At 38.8% G+C, this 19,262-nt stretch overlaps 1 protein-coding gene across 8 annotated transcripts in view; it reads left to right on the forward strand.

The window, feature by feature from the left end:
• Window positions 1-17,238, forward strand: part of DNM2 (dynamin 2) — a 78,047-nt gene extending 60,809 nt beyond the window's left edge. For 4 of the 8 annotated variants that reach the window (XM_032238885.1, XM_032238888.1, XM_032238891.1 and 1 more), the window contains 7 exons: window positions 3,069-3,182; window positions 7,301-7,410; window positions 10,275-10,386; window positions 11,685-11,849; window positions 13,361-13,596; window positions 14,011-14,265; window positions 14,740-17,238. In XM_032238885.1, coding sequence (XP_032094776.1) covers window positions 3,069-3,182; window positions 7,301-7,410; window positions 10,275-10,386; window positions 11,685-11,849; window positions 13,361-13,596; window positions 14,011-14,265; window positions 14,740-14,806 — 1,059 coding nt within the window. In that variant the 3' untranslated portion in view covers window positions 14,807-17,238. Of the gene's footprint in view, window positions 1-3,068; window positions 3,183-7,300; window positions 7,411-10,274; window positions 10,387-11,684; window positions 11,850-13,360; window positions 13,597-14,010; window positions 14,266-14,736 lie in introns of all 8 variants that reach the window. The other 4 variants (XM_032238884.1, XM_032238883.1, XM_032238889.1 and 1 more) reach the window with 1 other exon arrangement.
• Window positions 17,239-19,262: the final 2,024 nt, after the last annotated feature.

Here is a 19,262-nt window from a genome sequence, read left to right on the forward strand (position 1 = left end):
GTCTTGGGTGCTGATTGGCTCATTCATTCTTTAGAACTATGTCCACAGTATTTAGCTGTTTCACTAATTTAGTCCCTTTGTAAAACAGTGCAATGCGTTTGTCTGGCATGGTCTGTTTTCGACAAGCCCGTATTGACTGCCAGCAATAGCTTTGCCTGCCTTTGGTGTTCACAGATCTGTGGCTTGATCATCTTTTCCAGCATCTTCGCAGGTATTGTTGTCAGGCTGATTGGACTGTAGGTTTCCCGAATCAATATTCTCCCTTTTTTGAAGATGGGAACTACATCAGTTCTTTTCCAGTCCTCTGGTAGTTTCCTGGCGCTATAGGACGCCTTTCAGAGGTTCCCAGATCGTGTCTGCCAATCCCTTCAGAACTTTGGGATGTAACCCATCTGGTCTTGCTGATTTCAATTCATCTAGAATGGATAGGAGTCGTCTTACAATTTTCTTGCCTATTTTGACGTATTCCTAATTTGTCTTTTATGGTATTACTTTTGATAGACTATAGTTTTTTTCCCTTTTGTGTAAAGACCTGCAAAGAATGAATTAAGCAGTTCTGCCTTCTCCCTGCTGCTCATCACCTCCTTGCCATCTTTTTCCATTAATGACTTTTTTCTTGCTTTTTTTTTTTACATTTTGAAACTTTTAAACATTATTTTTGACATTTGTGGCAAGTCTGAGTTCATTCTGAGCCTTAGCTTTCCTGACTTCATCTTTGCAGCTGAAGCCTATATGCTGGTATTCTGCCTTAGTTAGTCTTTGAGAGTTTGACAGTATAGTAATAACTGCCAAATAATAAAAATAATCCTAAGGTTATGATATTTTTCTTAATTCATAATTGAAATTGAGTTATTACTAAAAAGCAAGAGAGTGAAAGTGTCAAAGTTCCAAATAACACCCCCAACAAAAGAAGACCCCAAGGCTCGAGTTCCCTCAAAGTTCCATTTTATTAGAGGTGTCACATTGGCACATCTGGGAAAACCCGAATCTGAAATTTTCCAGGTTTTCCCCACCAAGACAAAAAGTTCAAGTCCCTGCCCAGCACCCACATGTGCATCAAATGATCCAATCAGACACCATCCAACTGGAAATGCCTCCCAGTCACACCAACGCAGCTGCAGGGCAAGGTGTCCTTGACTCTCTTAAGAAAAGAATGTTATTTTGACTACCATGTTTTTCGGAGTATAAGACGCACCTTTTCCCTCAAAAAAAGAAGCTGAAAATCTGGGTGCGTCTTATACATTGAATACAGCATTTTTTGCCTCCCAAAACCCTGCCCACTTCCCCAAAATGGCCATGCAGAGCCTTTAGGAGGCTTTCAGAGTGCTCCTGGGGGCTGGGGAGGGGGCAGAAATGAGCTAAAAACGGCCTGTTTTTTGTTTATTTCCCCAGCCCCCAGGAGCACTCTATAAGCCTCCTAAAGGCCATGCATGCCCTTCTTTTGACAAAAAACAGGCCCGTTTTTGGGAAGTCTGCAGAGTGCAAAAACATTTTTTTAATTTGCCTCTTCAAAATCTTGGTGCGTCTTATACTCTGAAAAATACGGTATATCTCATCCACACTCTATATAATCCCCTCTCCCATTTTCCCACATTAGAAAATGTGGCAGGCCTGAAGGCTCAATGTAAAAGATGGTTTCTAGGTCTGACAGAAAGTGCTAAAACAATAAAAAGAAGATAAGCTTTATTGTTTTGAACCAATTTAATAAACTATCTGGTTGGCTTCTGAGACAGAAGATTACCTTTCAGAGTTTTCAATTGTTCTTGAGTCCTCTGTATGATTGGAGTAGCAAGAGACTTGTTTGCTTAACTAAATCAAATTTATCTCATTAGTTAATAGGGCCAAATCAGCATAAGTCACACGCTGTATATTTTTTTGAAGTCCTTGATGGGAACAGAGTTCATTGAAATTCTGGAATCAGAGGACTATAAGCAGGGAATGAGGGATGCATATTCTGTATCCTGAGTTGCGGCTGCTGACTATGGCTACTTTGTATATCATGAATAGCTTTTTAAAAAAAGGCAATTTCAAAATAAAGCATGGTTGCCCATATATTCTGGCTACTGCTTTCATTTTTTTCAGAGATTTTGTGTAAAGCTATGTGATAGCTGGTTTCAGATATAATCTTACATGCTTTGGCCCTCTGTTTCATGCTGTGAAGTTCCACTGCCAATGTTTTGTCTAAAGGTTTACTTGTTGTTCTTGACAGAATTGTCTACAAGATTAGGCAGAGTTGGTTCCTTAGCCAAGTCAAAATTGTCTTACTAGCTATTAGTGCCAAAAAACTCCCAAGTCGCATACTGAATATGCATTTGAAGTTGATGGGAAGAGAGTTTCCTGAAGTTTTGGAATCATGGATTACGAGCAGGAAAAGTTCCTGTTCGCTTTTTATTCATTGCAATATAGACATCTCTTAGTGCAGTGTTTCTCAACCTTGGCGACTTTCAGTCCTGTGGACTTCAACTCCCAGAATCCCCCAGCCAGCATAGGGGATTCTGGGAGTTGAAGTCCACAGGACTGAAAGTCGCCAAGGTTGAGAAACACTGCCTTAGTGATTTTTAGGCTTCAAACTGGATACATACATATTCCAACTAGGTTATTCTGTGTCTTGCGGATCAGCTGATCTTTCTAGATTGCCTGTTGCAGAGCTATGGTCAAGTCATATATCAACATCTGCTTCATAAATCTAGCATTTCCTGTAGTCGGTATTAGAATTTCTCTAGATACAGTTTTTCGTAAATTCAAATGTTTGCTTCCAATTTAGTTTTACGGGATCATTTTTCTTTCTCATTACTGTCATAAACCGGGCTGCTGTGGACTAGCAATTCAGAGACAGCTTAAAGATGGAATGATCAGTGGAGTTTCATTATTTTCCACGGCCATGGTGCTGTAAGATGAGGTCCTTTAAACTCTTTTCTGTTTGTCTCCTGCTGCAGATAAGTTAGATTTTTAAGACATTGCCTCAAATGATAAGCAACTCCCCTTCTCCTTCTTTTGTTCTTTGAAGTTGATTTGTTAATCTGTTCTTTTTTCCCCTTTCTCATCTCCCACTTCTTGATTTCCTCCAGGTCATCCGGCGAGGCTGGCTGACCATCAACAACATTAGCATCATGAAAGGAGGCTCCAAGGAATATTGGTTCATCTTAACAGCAGAGAGTTTGTCTTGGTACAAAGATGAAGAGGTATGTAATAGATATCCGCTGCATGTCGGGGGATGACTTTTTCAATTGTTCTCCTATTCCAGAAGAGTTCTGTTCTATTCTTCAATTAAAACAAAGTCAATTTGATTTTATATAAAACTTAGCTTAATTTATGCATTTTGTATAACTTTGCACAACTATATAGCATGTGTTCCAATTTTCAGCTGATAAATGCTTTGGGATGGATGCTCGTGTGACATAGGAATTAGATAGTTAGACTGTAAGTATATAAGACTTAAGTTCACTGGATGTCTGGGCCCCAATCGTAGCCCAATCTACCTCATTGGGCCACTGTGGAAATGCCATTGGAAGAGATACACTGAACCTATACAGCAAAGGGGAGATATATTTATATCTAGTTGGATGTTTTTAAGAAGAATTTATGACATAATAAATGTAAGAATAGAACAGTTGTTTCTTCTTACATTAATATAGGGAAACAAGTAATTGCAAATGTTTAAGTGGCTTGTTATAATGACCTTCCTTCCTGCACATAGGAGTAAAATTGAATTCTGAAAATCTTGAAGCAATCAGATGTTGATACTGAGCCAGCACTCTCTGTAGTATAGAGTGAAAAAGGGCAAATTAAAATAGCAGGTCTATGTTTTATTGACAGGATTTGCTTATTGAAATGTTTTTTTCTAGTTCCAGTTGCCTAGTCCTGCATGATTTTTCCATTTGTATTATGCACATCTTACAAGAAGTGTGTAGCTTTTTTTAAAGGCCTTCATCTTGACTTTTCTAGTATAGCCTTTATTGTCATTGTGCATCATGTGTACAACAAAGTTGGTACTTTGTGTACAACAAAGTTGGTTACAACGATATTGGCTACAATGAAATGAGTTACAACGAAATTCTTTGATACCAGCCAGCTTTCTTTAGTGACATTTAATTTCCAGAAACTAGTCAGAGTACAATATATTCTTCTCTGATATATCTCCTAACCCCTAAACATAGACATGTGCTTACATTTCTTGAATTGTTTTGCACGGAAGATGCCTTCTAAATTAGCTAGACTCAGATTAAGTATTTTTTATCCTCCTTCTCAAGACTGTACAGGCATCACCCTTAGCTGCATAGCTTTCCCACGTTCCATTCAATAGCTGAGGAGTTCATATTAAAAGAAGCTTACTGAGGTAGTAGAAATGTTTTTCTTTTCTCAATTTCATCTCACAGGCAATCCTCTAACTCAGAGCTCAGAGCTCCTTTTTCCAGTGAGGAGGGGGGTGGGCTACTGGTTGTCAGTGAGATAACAAGAGATTGTTTTGAAAAACAACAGAGCTTAGATGAAAATGAATTACTTCCTTCATTGAATTTGCAATTGCTCACTTTTTCAGAACTGCATCGGTACACTGTACACATTTCAATTATAAACAGGATTAAAAAGAACATCAAATTAAATATTTAATGCCAGATTTTACTCTAAACTCATCTCTTGTACTTAGAAAATGAAGAGCACAAATAATCACCTGCCTTTTTAATTAAATAACTAAGTTCTAGGTATTCATCAAAACTTAGAATAAAACTGTTTTCTGCCAGAAAGAGGTAGAACCTTACCTGAGCAGCCAGCATCTCTGAAATTATTCTTATCCAGCCAGTGGTAGATTCAAATAATTTAACAATTGGTTCTCTGCCCTAATGACTGGCTAGGTGGGCGTTGCCGGATGGTCATGTGACTGGGTGGGCATGGCCAGCTTGACATCGGTCATCACACCCAGCCCCGCTTCCCAGCCACTCCCCTCAAAGGCAGAGGTGGGATTCAGCCAGTTTGGATAGGTTCGGGCTAATCCCACCACTCTCTGGCCCCATCCCGCCCATTTTTCGGCCGGTTTTGAAGTCCATAAGTTAGAATTGCCAAGGTTGGATACCCCCTGAGCTGGATGTTTTGATAGATCAGCGTTTTTCAAATTTGGCAACTTTTAAGATGTGTAGGTTTCAACCTCCATAATGCTGTCCGGGCAATTCCGGAAGTCCACACATATTAGGATCGCAAGTTTGAAAAACCCTGCCAAAAATAGGCAAATTGAGATCCTTTTTAGGGATCTGTGCTTTGGTCTCCTTTAAAAAAACATATTACAGATTATCCTGAGCAGCTTATCTATGAAGGAGGACTCTAATGCTCCTTATAAAAACATCTATGTTTAGGATATAGAAAGGCATCTAAGGATCACTAATCTCCCCACTTTCATGGACCATAAATTATGAGAAGAAGGTTTGCAATGATCTCAGCAGAAGTTTTCCTCTGCTTTGTCTGAATGTGCAGTATCAATAGCAGTAGACTTATATACCGCTTCATAGGCCTTCAGGCCTCTCTAAGCGGTTTACAGAGAGTCAGCATATTGCCCCCAACAATCTGGGTCCTCATTTTACCCACCTCGGAAGGATGGAAGGCTGAGTCAACCCTGAGCCGGTGAGATTTGAACCGCTGACCTGCTGATCTAGCAGTAGCCTGCAGTGCTGCATTTAACCACTGCGCCACCTTGGCTCTTATCTTGTGTGAGTATCTATGCTCTGTCATTGAGCTGTGATCATTCTGGCCCTAAAAATAGATGCAAAGTTCTCTCAATCATAAGAATTGTCCTCCATTGTCTTTATTTATAGTATGGGACCCTAAAAATAGACACAAAGTTCTCCCAATCATAAAACTGTTGCCCTCTGTCTTTATTTATATTCTGGAATAGTCAGATTATTTTTGTGAAAAATGGGCCATTTCTGGGCGGTCTGCAGAGTGCAAAAACTTTTTTTTAAAAAATTTGCCTCTTCAAAATCTTGGTGCGTCTTATACTCCAAAAATACAGTATATCAATTTTTTCCCACAAAGTTCTGCTCAAAGTATTACTGGGATTAGTAGGGCCATTTTATACTATTTCATATGGTTGCGTAATAATCCAAATTCAGAAGGGGGAATATGCTTTGGGATGAAGGCTCACTTTGTTTTGCCATCAAATGTTTAAAAGATTTGTGCAGTGGGGCAGGAAAAGGAACAATGGATGTGAGGTATTGAGAGGTCTGAATTGTGTGCTCACACAAGCTACGAATTCTTCTTCCTGTAATGGCTCCTCTCCTAACTTGGGAAAGTAAAGACTCTTGAAACGGATTATTTCAAAAGGAACCTTTAATCAGTCAGGATGGAAACTATTAGAGGCAAAGCAGCATCTGAAAACCTTTAGGCCATGCAAGTGGGATTAAGCTAATAATGACCCATTTTTCTGGCCATTTTTTGTACATCACTTTTGGGATTTTTTTTTGTCCCTGCAGTATAGAAGAAGGGATGTAGAATCTAGAGCTGTAAATACTTCCAGATATGGAGTTTTCGCAGCGGCCTGTTCTTTGTGTCTCATAGGCTGCATCTATTCTTAGACTGCATCTTATTAAAGAAAACTGTTTTAGAAACCTGTTCTTTCATTCCCAAGTCCATTGTTTCTACATTCCTTCCACCGATTTTTAAGATGTTGCAGATTTCCACTGTCAAAATCTTTACTCTTTTCTTCTCACTTTCCAGGTCAGGTATATAAAAAGTTTAACAATTTTTCAGAGCTACTCCAAAGTTGCCAAGTCTATCCAAAAAAATTACTATTGTTTTGTGTGTTGGGTGGGAGGGGGGTTGGAATTTTCCCCTGCAATAGGCACGTAAAGGGCATCAGGGATCTGTTTCATTATCACAATACCTAACTGCCACTAAAAATCTGAGAATGTTGGTTTCAAAAACAGCATAAAATTATTAAACAAAATCTGAATGACTTTCACCAGAAATATCTGGTGAAAGATAGGAAGAAAAAAACTATTGAAGAAATTAAAAAATGCTCAGCCACTGGAAAAAATGGTATCTTATTATTTCTATGACCTTAAGAGGAATGTTATGTCATATCTTATATATCTCTGGTAAACTGTGAATACAAGTGTTTTGGTCTCAATCTAAAAGACTATGTATGCAAGACTAGAACTCTGGTTTTTCCAATGTAGAATTGGAAATAGTTTGTCATTAATCAATTGATTTCTTTTCATTTTCTTCATTTTAACACAGAACCTTCTTATTAGAGTATTGAGTTCACCTTTTAAGGAACAAAGAAAAATTACATGTAACTTTTTCTCTCTTATAGGAGAAAGAGAAGAAATATATGCTGCCTCTAGATAACCTAAAAATAAGAGATGTGGAGAAGGGCTTCATGTCTAACAAGCATGTCTTTGCCATTTTTAACACAGAACAAAGGTAAAAATAACCACCCCCTTCAGTCTAGATCTTTATAAGAAGCTGTTTAAATTCCTTGGCTCAACTCATATGGATGAACTTGCCAGAAAACCAAAATGACGGAGACTTGCAGATTAGTGTTTATATCCGTCTGAATCTCCCCCTCTCTTTTTTCTCGAAGTAAGTTGCAAGTATTTTTCTGTCTTGTAAAAATATAGCATTGTGTTACAGCAGAGTAATAGCATTTGCACAAAAACACTGGAAGATTAGTGATGAAAATCAAATAGTGCTTTTTTCTCTTGCTTTTAGCCACCTTTCATAGATATGCTTATATCTAGATAGTTAAACCAAATTTAACTTTATCTTTTGTTACATATTATATGACGGAAGTTGGAGCTGTGCTGCAAAAATATAGCTTTTGAAAAGAGATTTAACAAAGTGCATTTCTCTTGGCCTATACAATAACTCATAAAATCTCCTTTAAAAAGTAATCATGGACAGTACTCTGGTTAGATGAAGAGAGAAAATTAGATCACAGGTGAGCAGAGGTAGAATAGTTAGAGCCATTTCCCAAGTTGTTGCTTTTTGGGCAATGGTCAGCAATGATAAGAATTGTATTTGAAAACATCCGGAAAGAAATGAAATAGAGAAGCATATGAAATTCAAGGAAAAAAAAGATGGTTGAAAATGACACAAACTATTATGATCATATAAAGGTTAGTTAGGGTTCTGTAGGATTTGAAGAATCTTTCATCATTTGATTTTTCTTACAGTTTCACACTTATATACATTCACATTATCCCATTTTGGGCAAATAAAATGCAAAATGGAACAAGAAGAAATAGTAAGCAAAAGAAATTGGAGGCAAAATAACCACAAACAGAAGAAATTTGTCTAATTTTAGTTTGCACTATCATTCACTATACCTTTTTTTTTTGACAGCCAACCTTACTTCCCATATATTCATACAACAGTTTATATTCTTTTTTTGAGGTTCCCATCTACTCCATCCAACTATGATGGAGTCATAGGTCAGCTTCAGGGTTGACAATTATAATATAACTAGCTGATGACCCAGCGCTGCTTGAGGATTTGTTTATCTGAATCCTGTATTAGACAGGAAAAGCCATCACTCACTGTGGTGAGAATTGCCCTGGCCAACAGCCTGGGAAAAATTCTACAGGGAACAGACTTTGAGGTAATTGTCTGCATTAGCAGCTGCCTCTCCCGACAACTTGCCCTCTTTGCTTGAAACTGAAGGCCTAGGGGTTTTTTGTTTGTTTTTTAAGAACCAATCCCACTTACCAGAGGGAGACCCCTTGTGGAGTACTGTGAATTATGATGGCAACTCCATTGTGTACAGTAGAAGACATTTTAAGGCACAACAGGCTGTATCTTAACAGAGCTTGAATCCAAAACGCACAGTATCACTATGGAAAGTACTGTGATTTGACACTATAGATATAATTCATTCCTTTTCATTTCATTAGCCCAGGCATTCCAGAGTTACGCTGCAATGAAAACACACACACACACACACCAAGGGGTACTAAAGATATCTCACCCACACAGTATTTTTTTTCCAGAAAGTAACTCATCTGTTTACCAAGTTTGGTTAAAATTGTTCGAGGTGTTCCAGAGTTATGCTTGAACACACACACACACACACACACACACACACACACACCTACCTAGGGGTGTTAGGATTGTCTTACTCCCACAGTATTTTTTTCCAGAGAGTAAGTCATCTGTGTACCAAGTTTGGTTGAAATTGCTCAAGATGTTCCAGAGTTATGCTGGAACATATATACATACATAACAAATATACAAATATGCAAATATACATACATACATACGTACATACATACATACATACATACATGCATCATATCTGACCTGATAGATTGCCTAACAGAATTCTGAAGGAGCTAGCAGATGTCATCTCAGAACCATTGTACCCTATCTTCCAAAATCCCGGAGCACCAGGGAACTACCTGAGGATTGGAAAAGAGCTGATGTGGTTCCCATCTTCAAAAAAGGAAAAATAAAAACAGACCCAGGAAACTACAGACCAGTCAACCTAACATCAATACCTGGGAAGATACTGGAAACAATAAATTTTGCATCAAAGTTGCAATAATGCTGACTGAATGGTACTTAGAACCAGTGCTTGGATTTCAAGCTCTCACAGCATCCCCTCATTCAAGTGATTGTGACCTAGTACTTGAGGCCCAGCTCAAAATTAGATCATCATAGTCAGCCATGGTCATGAATCATGATTTCTGATGTACCCTGCAGGCTTCCCACAGTTGGGAAACACAACTTCCCACAGTCAGTTGGGAAACTGGCAGGAAGTTGGAGGCTTGCCATCATGCAGGAGTATTGCTTAATAATGTCTATGTCCTCACTTAACAGTGATATCTGGGACTGCCAGAATAGTTGCTGCTAAACACGGTCTTATGATATGCTTTACAACCATATTGCTTAGCAATGAAAACTCCAGCCCAGAGTACTGTTGTAACTTGTGGACTTCTTGAACTCAATTCTCATTTCCACTTTACAAAATGGGTGAAGTGCATACTTTGTACTCAGCTATTCTTGCTTCTCCCAGCAATAGCAAACATTGGCATATCTTAAAACTTCTCTCTATGTTTTTCCATTTCCCATTAAATTTTCATATTCTTCATGCTATATAAACACTTTCACTCAAATGACCTCTGTGAACCAATCATAGAAGATGCAGCTAATGTCATTACAAACAAATCAAAAATTATGTTTAGTAAATACAGACTGTAGGATATTTCTCTTACTTTATTTCATGATGTTGATATTTTCTCTCGTTTAATTAGATGGGTAAATTCTTTTATTGTCCATTTCTACTCTAGAAATGTATACAAAGATCTGCGTCAGATTGAACTTGCCTGCGATTCTCAGGACGACGTGGATAGCTGGAAGGCCTCCTTCCTTCGTGCTGGAGTTTATCCTGAGAAAGACCAAGTAAATATTGTTCAGAGTTTTAGTTGAAGGGGGGGAGCGAGGGAATTGCTGAAGAATTTCCTATCAGTTGGTGCCATTTTCTGGAAGTACCTTATGCCTAAAATCAGGAGTATACAACCTTGAAAATCAGCAACATCAAATGATTTAAGTGTCCTCAGGAGGAGTTGGGTATAGGTAGCTTTTGATTAATTACCCTAATAGGGATCAGAATTTGCATCTCTAAGCAAAGCAGTTGTTAGGCGAAATTATCAGCTGCTCATCTTCACTTCCTTTGAAGCTCACTAGCAACTTCTGTAAGGGGGGGGGATTTGGGAGGGGAAGAGTGCTGGAGGTGTGAAAGAACGCTGTGGAAAATGGGGGAGTATGGACACTAACAGGAACCAGAGGTGCAAAATAGCCTCCCTTCAAGTACGCCAGCCCTGAGAAAGGAATTTACAGCGGCGCTGAGGCACCAGGTTCCCAAAACACGGGAACAGAACCCCATTGGTATAGAGTAGAACAGAACAGAAATCTTGATTGGGCACAAGGAATTTGCCTTTGGTGCATATATTCTCAGTGTACATAAAAAGACAAGATACACAGCTGTACTAGCTCTTCATGTAACCTCAGGAAGTTTGCGTTTTTCAGTTGCTAAACAAGGATGGTTTGTAGTTTTGATATGACTGAAGAAATATTTATGAGTCAAAAAATAATGACAAAGCAATATTCTTTTGAGGCACTCCAGATATCCAGTCTTTATTGTCACACACACACAGACACAAAAATAAAATGTGAAGCATACTCAGCTGAGATAACTTTTATTCTTCTATTCATAGTGCAGGAATCAAGGAGATAATCAGCTTGGGGTTTGAAGTAATTAACATAATTTGCCTGTATAAGAATTGTATAGTTTTTCTAAACCTAAGGCAGAAACTGCTACCTCCTCATAATTTATAGACATTTCTTTTCATTTTATTAAATATTCCACCTCTAAGTGAAGGTGAATGAGTAGGGCAAGATGCATTATTTGCTAAAAAGGGTTATCCTGTAGAAAATAAATTTATAATAAGAATAGATTTTAAGAGGAATAATAAGATGCAAAAGAAGTTCGCAGTATGATCTTTAATGCAAGAAGAAGATAAAGAATAATATTTGTACATTATCGGTTTTATGCATTAGCATTGTAGTCTGCCATCTTCATGTGCCTTTTTGAAAGTTGGGTAGCAGACCTTCACTTCACTTATGAAAGAACTGTGGTTCTGATTCTGGAGGCATTGGACATTTTATCTTGTAATAGTGTCCGTTTTTCCTATTCACAGGTAGAAAATGAAGATGGAGCTCAGGAAAACACCTTTTCCATGGATCCTCAACTGGAACGCCAAGTAGAAACTATCCGCAATCTCGTTGATTCATACGTTGGGATCATCAACAAATCTATCCGAGACCTTATGCCAAAGACAATAATGCATCTCATGATAAATAATGTAACTATGCCTTGATCATTTATTTTGCCAGGGTGGCAGAGGGAGGAAACTACACATAGTCATTGAGTTATGACAGTTCAATTAGCGACCAATCAAAATTACACACACACACACCAAAAAAAGTACTTATGACCTGGTCCCAAAGTTATGCAAAGTTATGCACGGTGGGATTCAATTTTTCTTACTACTGGTTCTGTGGGCGTGTCTTTGTGGGTGTGGCAGGGGAAGGATACTGTAAAATCTCCATTCCCTCACGATTGGCTGGGACTCAGGAGACCGAGAATAGACGGGGGCGGGGCCAGTCAGAGGTGGCATTTACCGGTTCTCCAAACTACTCAAAATTTCCGTTTCAGTTTCCAAAACTGGTCAGAACCTGCTGAATACCACCTCTTATGTGGCCACTCACCCTTATGTCCAACTGTAGAAATGTTGCAACTTTCCCCCTGCCTATTCTCCCCCCACCCCCCACCCCCATACTGTCCCCCGCCGGATCTCCACAGGTCCTGGGCCCTACTTTGCTAGCATCCCAGATCCCACCCTATTTCCAATGCCTTGACTGTACTTACTTTTCGAAGAGCTCCAGAAGAGGCTGGCCCACGTGGCAGAGGAGCCGAAATCTTTTATTCAGAAGCCAGTAAAACTATAAAAATGTGAGATGTAAGGAAAATAGCTTGGCCACATCTGAATAAAAGCTTCTTTGCCATGAGACCCTGCAGGCTTAGTTAGCACTGGCCAGTCTGGCCAGCACTGAGCAGCACAGTTTTAATTGGAACTAGTCCAACTTCACTCGGAGGAACACAGTAAGAATCTAGGCCCGTTATAAGTTGTATAATCAAATTTCCTAAGGAACCTTTTCATGGTTACAAAGAGGTTCCTTAGGAAATTTGATTATACAACTTATAATGGGCCTAGATTCTTACATGCACATATTGAAGCACATAGACAGCTGTGATGCTTCTTTCGCCTCTAATACTTTCAGTCTACCCACATAAAATTATCCCCCATTGTGTAAAAAAAATATTGGCAGCTACACCTAACTTGATTTTCCAAGAAAATTTGTTCCACATAATCAGGTACCCTGTTATGAGGCCAAAATATAGGTTTTTTTTTAATGGAACCCTTTGCCATTTAAAGGTTGCCTGTTCCTGTTTTAAACTTTAATTTGTTTTTTATTTAATGTATGATGTGAATTCAGCCATTATGGTATTTGTTGTTTTTTAAACAGTGTTTATTCATGTATTATATGAACTAAAATAACCATATGATCTATGGGAACCTTTCCATAATGCAGTAGATCATTGAATCCAGAACAGTCTTCTTCAGAACCGTTGAGTGCAGCATCCCATCTGGGGGAAGTGTCCTCTCTCCTCACTATTTCCAAGGAATAGATAGCCAGGGTTGTGATCTAAACCAGCCTCTTGAGGTTACTCCACTTGATCTACCCAACCCAGTCTATTGTTGTTGGAAAGCATTACATTTCCTGTGCACCCAATGTTACCTGTCCCTCACAGACCAAGGATTTCATCCACTCGGAGTTGCTGGCCTACTTATACTCCTCTGCAGACCAAAACAGCTTGATGGAGGAGTCAGCAGACCAGGCACAGCGCAGGGACGACATGTTGCGAATGTACCATGCCCTGAAGGAAGCTTTGAATATAATTGGAGACATCACCACCAGTACGGTTTCCACCCCAGTTCCTCCTCCTGTGGATGATACGTGGCTGCAGTCGGGAGGTGGTGGGCACAGGTGAGTCGATATAGGAGTTGGTTCTAGTATGCTATTTGTTAAGGGAAAGGAAGAAAATATGGAACATCACAAAGCCAAAAGCCACAGATGACTCACAGCTGAATGGGATTGGTCCAGATCCTTCATTTGGAACTCTGCAGTTGGTTTATCACTACTAGAACGATAACACTGAACTAAATACACATTCTTCCATGTGCGTTTGTTAGTCAGCTTCTAATTGTGTCACAATTTTGTTCATCAAAATAAGATTTTTTGTATAGTGGATATTTTTTACCCATAAGAATATTCTTCTATTGCTTTTGAAATAAACTTCACACGTTGTTGTCTGCTTTGTCTGAAAATGATTGATATTATTTGGAGTTCTGTTATACTAACTTTAATATTTTAATACGTCCTTTTTCTTTTCTCTTACAGCCCAACATCTCAGCGCAGGCCTCCTTCTACCGTGTTGCCTCCAGGAAGACCCCCAGCTGTGAGGGGACCCATGCCTGGTCCCCCCTTGATTCCAGTGCCAGCAGCAGGCTCATCCTCCTTTGTGGCACCACCCATTCCTTTGCGTCCTGTAGCACAAAATGCATTTATTACTAATAATGAACCTTTCCCAGCCCCGCCTCAAATTCCCTCCCGGCCGGCACGTATTCCACCTGGTATACCTCCAGGTGTGCCCAGGTAAGAGCCAGTTCAGATTTCTCTTAGCTAATTTTTTAACCTGGACTATGGCATAAGTCTGTGCTTATGAAATAGTCACAGTCTTTGTTCCTGTATAAACTTATTCATTTTGAATTGATATAGAAGATTTAGATACTGTCTAAAAAAATTAGAAAATTGCTTATGTAGAGTCTTGGCATAGTGCAGCTTTTTTAGTGGTTGGACGATCTATGGAAAGTAGGTGTAACTTTAAGAGCCTCCTTTCACATCCAGAGAAGTAATTGTTGTCAAACGCCAGCAAAAGTTGAAATGGAGAGGAAAAGTAGAAATGATCTTAGGCTGTCTAGAAGATAAGCAATAGTTCTATAACGTTTGCACATCGCATAGGAGTTCAGAAGAACCAGGGAAATGGGCAGGAATGTGGAGGCTCTTATACCTTGGCAATGTCTCTTTCATTTCCACCTTCTGTTTCTCTCTTCCTCTTCTCTGCAGCAGAAGACCTCCTGCAGCACCAAACCGGCCTACCATTATCAGACCAACTGAGCCTTCCTTACTGGATTAACCACGATCACCACTTCTCAAAGGAGAAGGCAATCTTGCTTCTTAATCTTATGGAAAGAACTCATGCTTAATCTTTAGTGTAATCCTTTATGTGCCTTGGCTTATAACTGACCGGTTACAAAGAGCAGAAGCTCTTTGTAAGTGGTCAGTTATACATCAAGCACATTTCCCCCATTTCTTCTCCTCCTCCCTTTCTTTCCAATAACAATAACACAACCATAGCAACAGACGTCAAGAAATAGATGCTGTCGGTTGATTACCTGTAAATAGCTCCGAGAAGCCAAGCATTCCTGTTCTATTTCTCTCTGTGTCCCTGGGTCTTGGCTAGGAAAGGATTTAATGACCAGAGTCTTCCCTTCTGGGAAGAGGAGGGTTGATTTCTTCCCGGTTTTTCATGGTGGCCGTACCACATGGGAACATGGACGCTTCTGTTTTGTGGAATTGTTTTGCACTTTGTTGGAAATAGAGAAACCACCCCCAGGTACTTGAGTGATTGTGATGAGAATGCCTGCAAATGTGTAAAACTAGAGAGATTGTATTTCCACTAACACTTGTTAGAATCTCCTGCCATTAATGTTGATTGGATCTATTCTCCCTGCCACCCTTTTGATTCCTTAGTTATAATATATGTGAAATCTTCCTCTCAGACTTTTATCTTTCCACCATGGCATTTTAGTACAATATTGATCAATATTTCATATAGCTCTGAAAAATAATGGAACAGCAAATAAAAATGGCTAATAAATCCGATTTACGAAACTGAAGATTTTATCAAACAGAATCATTGGAAAGAGGAATGCATCAAATTGTTTTTGAGTCTCAGGTATAGTGCTGATTTATGCATGCCACCCTTTGCACAACCAGTGATGATGCTTCGATGGAAGAGACAAACTTAGTTTGCCAGATACAATTTGGGATGAGCTTGATGTAATACTAGAAAAGAACAATGGCCAGTTGCAGATGATTTAATCATTTTAATATGAAATTGGCCAGGATAATTACTCAATCTCCAATAGAGAAGTGGTGAGAAACTGTGATCTTTGCAGAGATGACGAGATACGGAAAAAAGTTCCTACTTCCCGATGCAGATTTTTTTGTCCTTCAGTTCAGCTGAAGTATATTTGCTTCTCGGTTGAGGCAGATTCTTTGTGGCAAACACTGTCCCAGGATAGATTAGATTTCCCCCTGCCCCACAGAAACTCTCATAGGAGTCTATGGTCTCTGAAAAGGCTTTTTTTTTCTTTTTAATGTTGGCTACTCTTATCTTTAGAACCATTATTATTCCAAGAGTTTGTGGAGCAAGACGGAAGCCTTGTCAACAGAAAGCAATCTGCCCTCTCTGGGCGACGGTTGTATATATTTCTTCATAAAACGGACTGTATTGGCACTTCTTTGATTCTAGTTTTTTTTTTTTTAAAGAATACCTACTTCTCAGCCCACTCCCACTTAACACACCTTTGCCCTTCCTAAGATAAGATTTGTGGAACAGAGACATCTGCCTTAATGCTTCCTTCCAGTGACGCCTCTCTCTCTCTATGTGAACAGAAACAGAAATGGCTTGCTTCACGTCTTAAAGCAAATGAGTTTTCCGGAGTGCTAACTTTGTGCCTTTATTCTTGCTTAAATCCTATGTCAATAACCAGCACTGCCTTCCTGTAAATGTCCCTCTATTGCCAAAGTCGTTACTAAGGGCTTTGAACCTCTTTTGCAATATATTTCTCCAGAAACAGGTGCTTGCCATGTAGCATGGACTTCTCTGATTAGTTGTCTCGATTCTTTGTTACCATATGTGAAGGGGTTATATTATATATCTTTCTATCTTTAAAAGAAAAGAAAAAACTCCCAGCAGTTTGAAATAAGTGCCTCCTTATGTATCCAATTAATAAACTAAAATAAAGGGAAATTCTGTTGGTGGAAGGTCTCTACCAAATTGTGGTGTTGGCTTTTTATGCATTTATTTTTAAATTCTATTAGTTCTGAACACTTAATAACTAATGGGCTGGGAATGAATAGAAAAATATAAGTTCACGTTTCTGTTAACTAACATGTCCAAATAACAATAATCGGAGTAATTATCTGATTTCTTCTGCCATTTGATATTATTTCTGACCTGGAGGTTAGTGGTATCCAATCTATTAAAAGCAACTGAATTTACAAACTACAAAATTAATGACATGAATGCAGCTAGCATCGTTATCCTACCTTTTGTATGGACATTTACAAGTATTCATCATCTCACAATTAAAAGTGTATTTTGAAAGTGATTTTTATAGGATCCAGTGGAAGAAATGGAGCAGGTCCACTCTGTACTGCAGAACTTTTATCAACCTCCGTAAACAGGAAAACCATTTCATACGGAGAGGCATCATCAGTTGCCTCTCTCAAAGGAGATGGACGCCTAGTTTTGCAGACAAAGGAGGCCTTTCAACACGTAAGCAAGAAATTAATTCCTCCTACAGAAGGATACGTATAATACCTATAAGTTACCCAGATTTATAGCTATAGTTTCATATATTTTATGCCTATAATAATCATGAAAAATAGCAGATTTTAGACACATATTTTCTAATATATTTTTATAACATTCAAATTTTGATGTTAAATTTATCTTTTACAAATACATAGACAGAGTAACAGGGGAAGAAAGGTTTTCTAATCCAATTTTATATCCCAAATTAACACATTTTGTCCAATGTGTCATTTTTATTTCTTCATGCATTATTTTTCTAAAGTATTTCTGCCCTCCCACATTTCCCATTGTATTATGTCTATGTATATCATTGTCCCAATCTGTTAAATTTCACATCCAATGACAGGATGTTATGTTTTAGATTTCATTTTGATGGCAATTTACATATTTGCTTTTTAAAATGTAGGTTTTCTTTAATGCCTAAAATGTGTACTACAGTCAAGTCCTCGAATAAAACATTGGGTTCCATCCATGACTAAGTTTAATAGATAATAGGTCTCTCTAAGGGTAACCTTGGTTAATCCATAAATTAGTTATGATTAATAATTTCTCCTTCCCAAAATACTTTTAACATTGTTTTACTCTTTCCAAAATAGATGTAATTGGATCTGTCAACTATGGTATATCACTAAACATTTGTGTTATAATTGGAATATTTACTTGATTATTTAAACTGATGTAAAAAATTTTAAATGCTTGTTCCCAGTTATTTGGACAAGAGATTTTACAGTGTTTATTTTGAATACTTCTGAAAAACAAGACCACTTTGTATGTTTTACTTAAAAGGAAGCATTCTAACATGAAACCTGCATTATTTAAAAACTTAAAATTAAACCTAGTAATACAATATTTTGCAGCACTTTTCTTTAAATTGTGCAGACTGAAATGCAGTTTAAACTTTTTAAAAAGTATTTCTATTTGTTGAACTTGTCCCAACTGTTTGCACATAAAAACTGCCTACATACTTTCCCAGGCCCTCCCCCCCCCCCCCCCCATATCCAACTGGTTTCAAACAAATTGTTTTGGTAACAGTTTTGCTGTGGGCATGCGCACCGTCGTCAGCTGTTCTTCCATCACACGCATGAACGCATGTACATCAGCCAGCTGCTCTCTTTTGATTTAGGGTTTGCGCGAAGACCAACTGGCATGCCGGAACCTAGAAGAGAGCAGCTGGCCGGCACAGATGTATGGCAGACCAGCTGGCCAGTGCGTGCGTGCTCTAATTTTGCACTCAGTGCCGAAAAGCTTAGCCATCACTGTTCTAGTGCCTTGTGCACAATGGGCCAGGTATAATTTGAAGGGATTTAATCCATTCTGTCATTCTGTGGCAATTCTGGTATAACCACAAAGTCTTGGTTGGTTACCACTCAGAATGGCCTGAGTCCGATACTGCAATAAACTGCATTATTGTATGCAATTTCTATGAATGGGAAGAGGTCAGACCACTTATTTTGTTGGTAACTGATCTAAGGTACTGCTCCAACATGACATTTGTACGTTCACAGGCTCCATTTGTCTGAGGATGATGCAAGGACAGCCCCTGAGTGGTCCCCAACAGCTTGAGAAACTCTTGCCAGAATTGTGAGATGAATTGGACACCTGTCAGGGTTCCAAATAACCCCGCTAACCAAGTAAGACTCCGAGGCAAGCAGTTCCTCAAAGATCCAATTTATTAGAGATGTCATATTGGCACATCTGGGAAAACCCGAATCTGAAAGTTCGTGGGTTTTCCCTACCCGAAAGAAAGTTAAAGTCCTTTGCACCCACATGTCCATCACATGGTCCAATCAATCCTCTGTCCCAAATGGAGATGCCTCCCAATCACGCCTCTCCAGGTGCAGGCTGAACGTCCTTGACTCTCAAAGAAAGAATGTTGTTATGGCTAAATAATTATATCAACTCCATGCAAACACTCTCCCACTTTTCCACAGCACTAAATGTGGCAGCTCTAAAGATCCAAAGGAAAAGATGGCTTCCAGGGCTGACA

The sequence above is a fragment of the Thamnophis elegans genome, chromosome 2, assembly GCF_009769535.1.
Source record: "Thamnophis elegans isolate rThaEle1 chromosome 2, rThaEle1.pri, whole genome shotgun sequence".
In the NCBI taxonomy this organism is placed as follows: domain Eukaryota; kingdom Metazoa; phylum Chordata; class Lepidosauria; order Squamata; family Colubridae; genus Thamnophis; species Thamnophis elegans.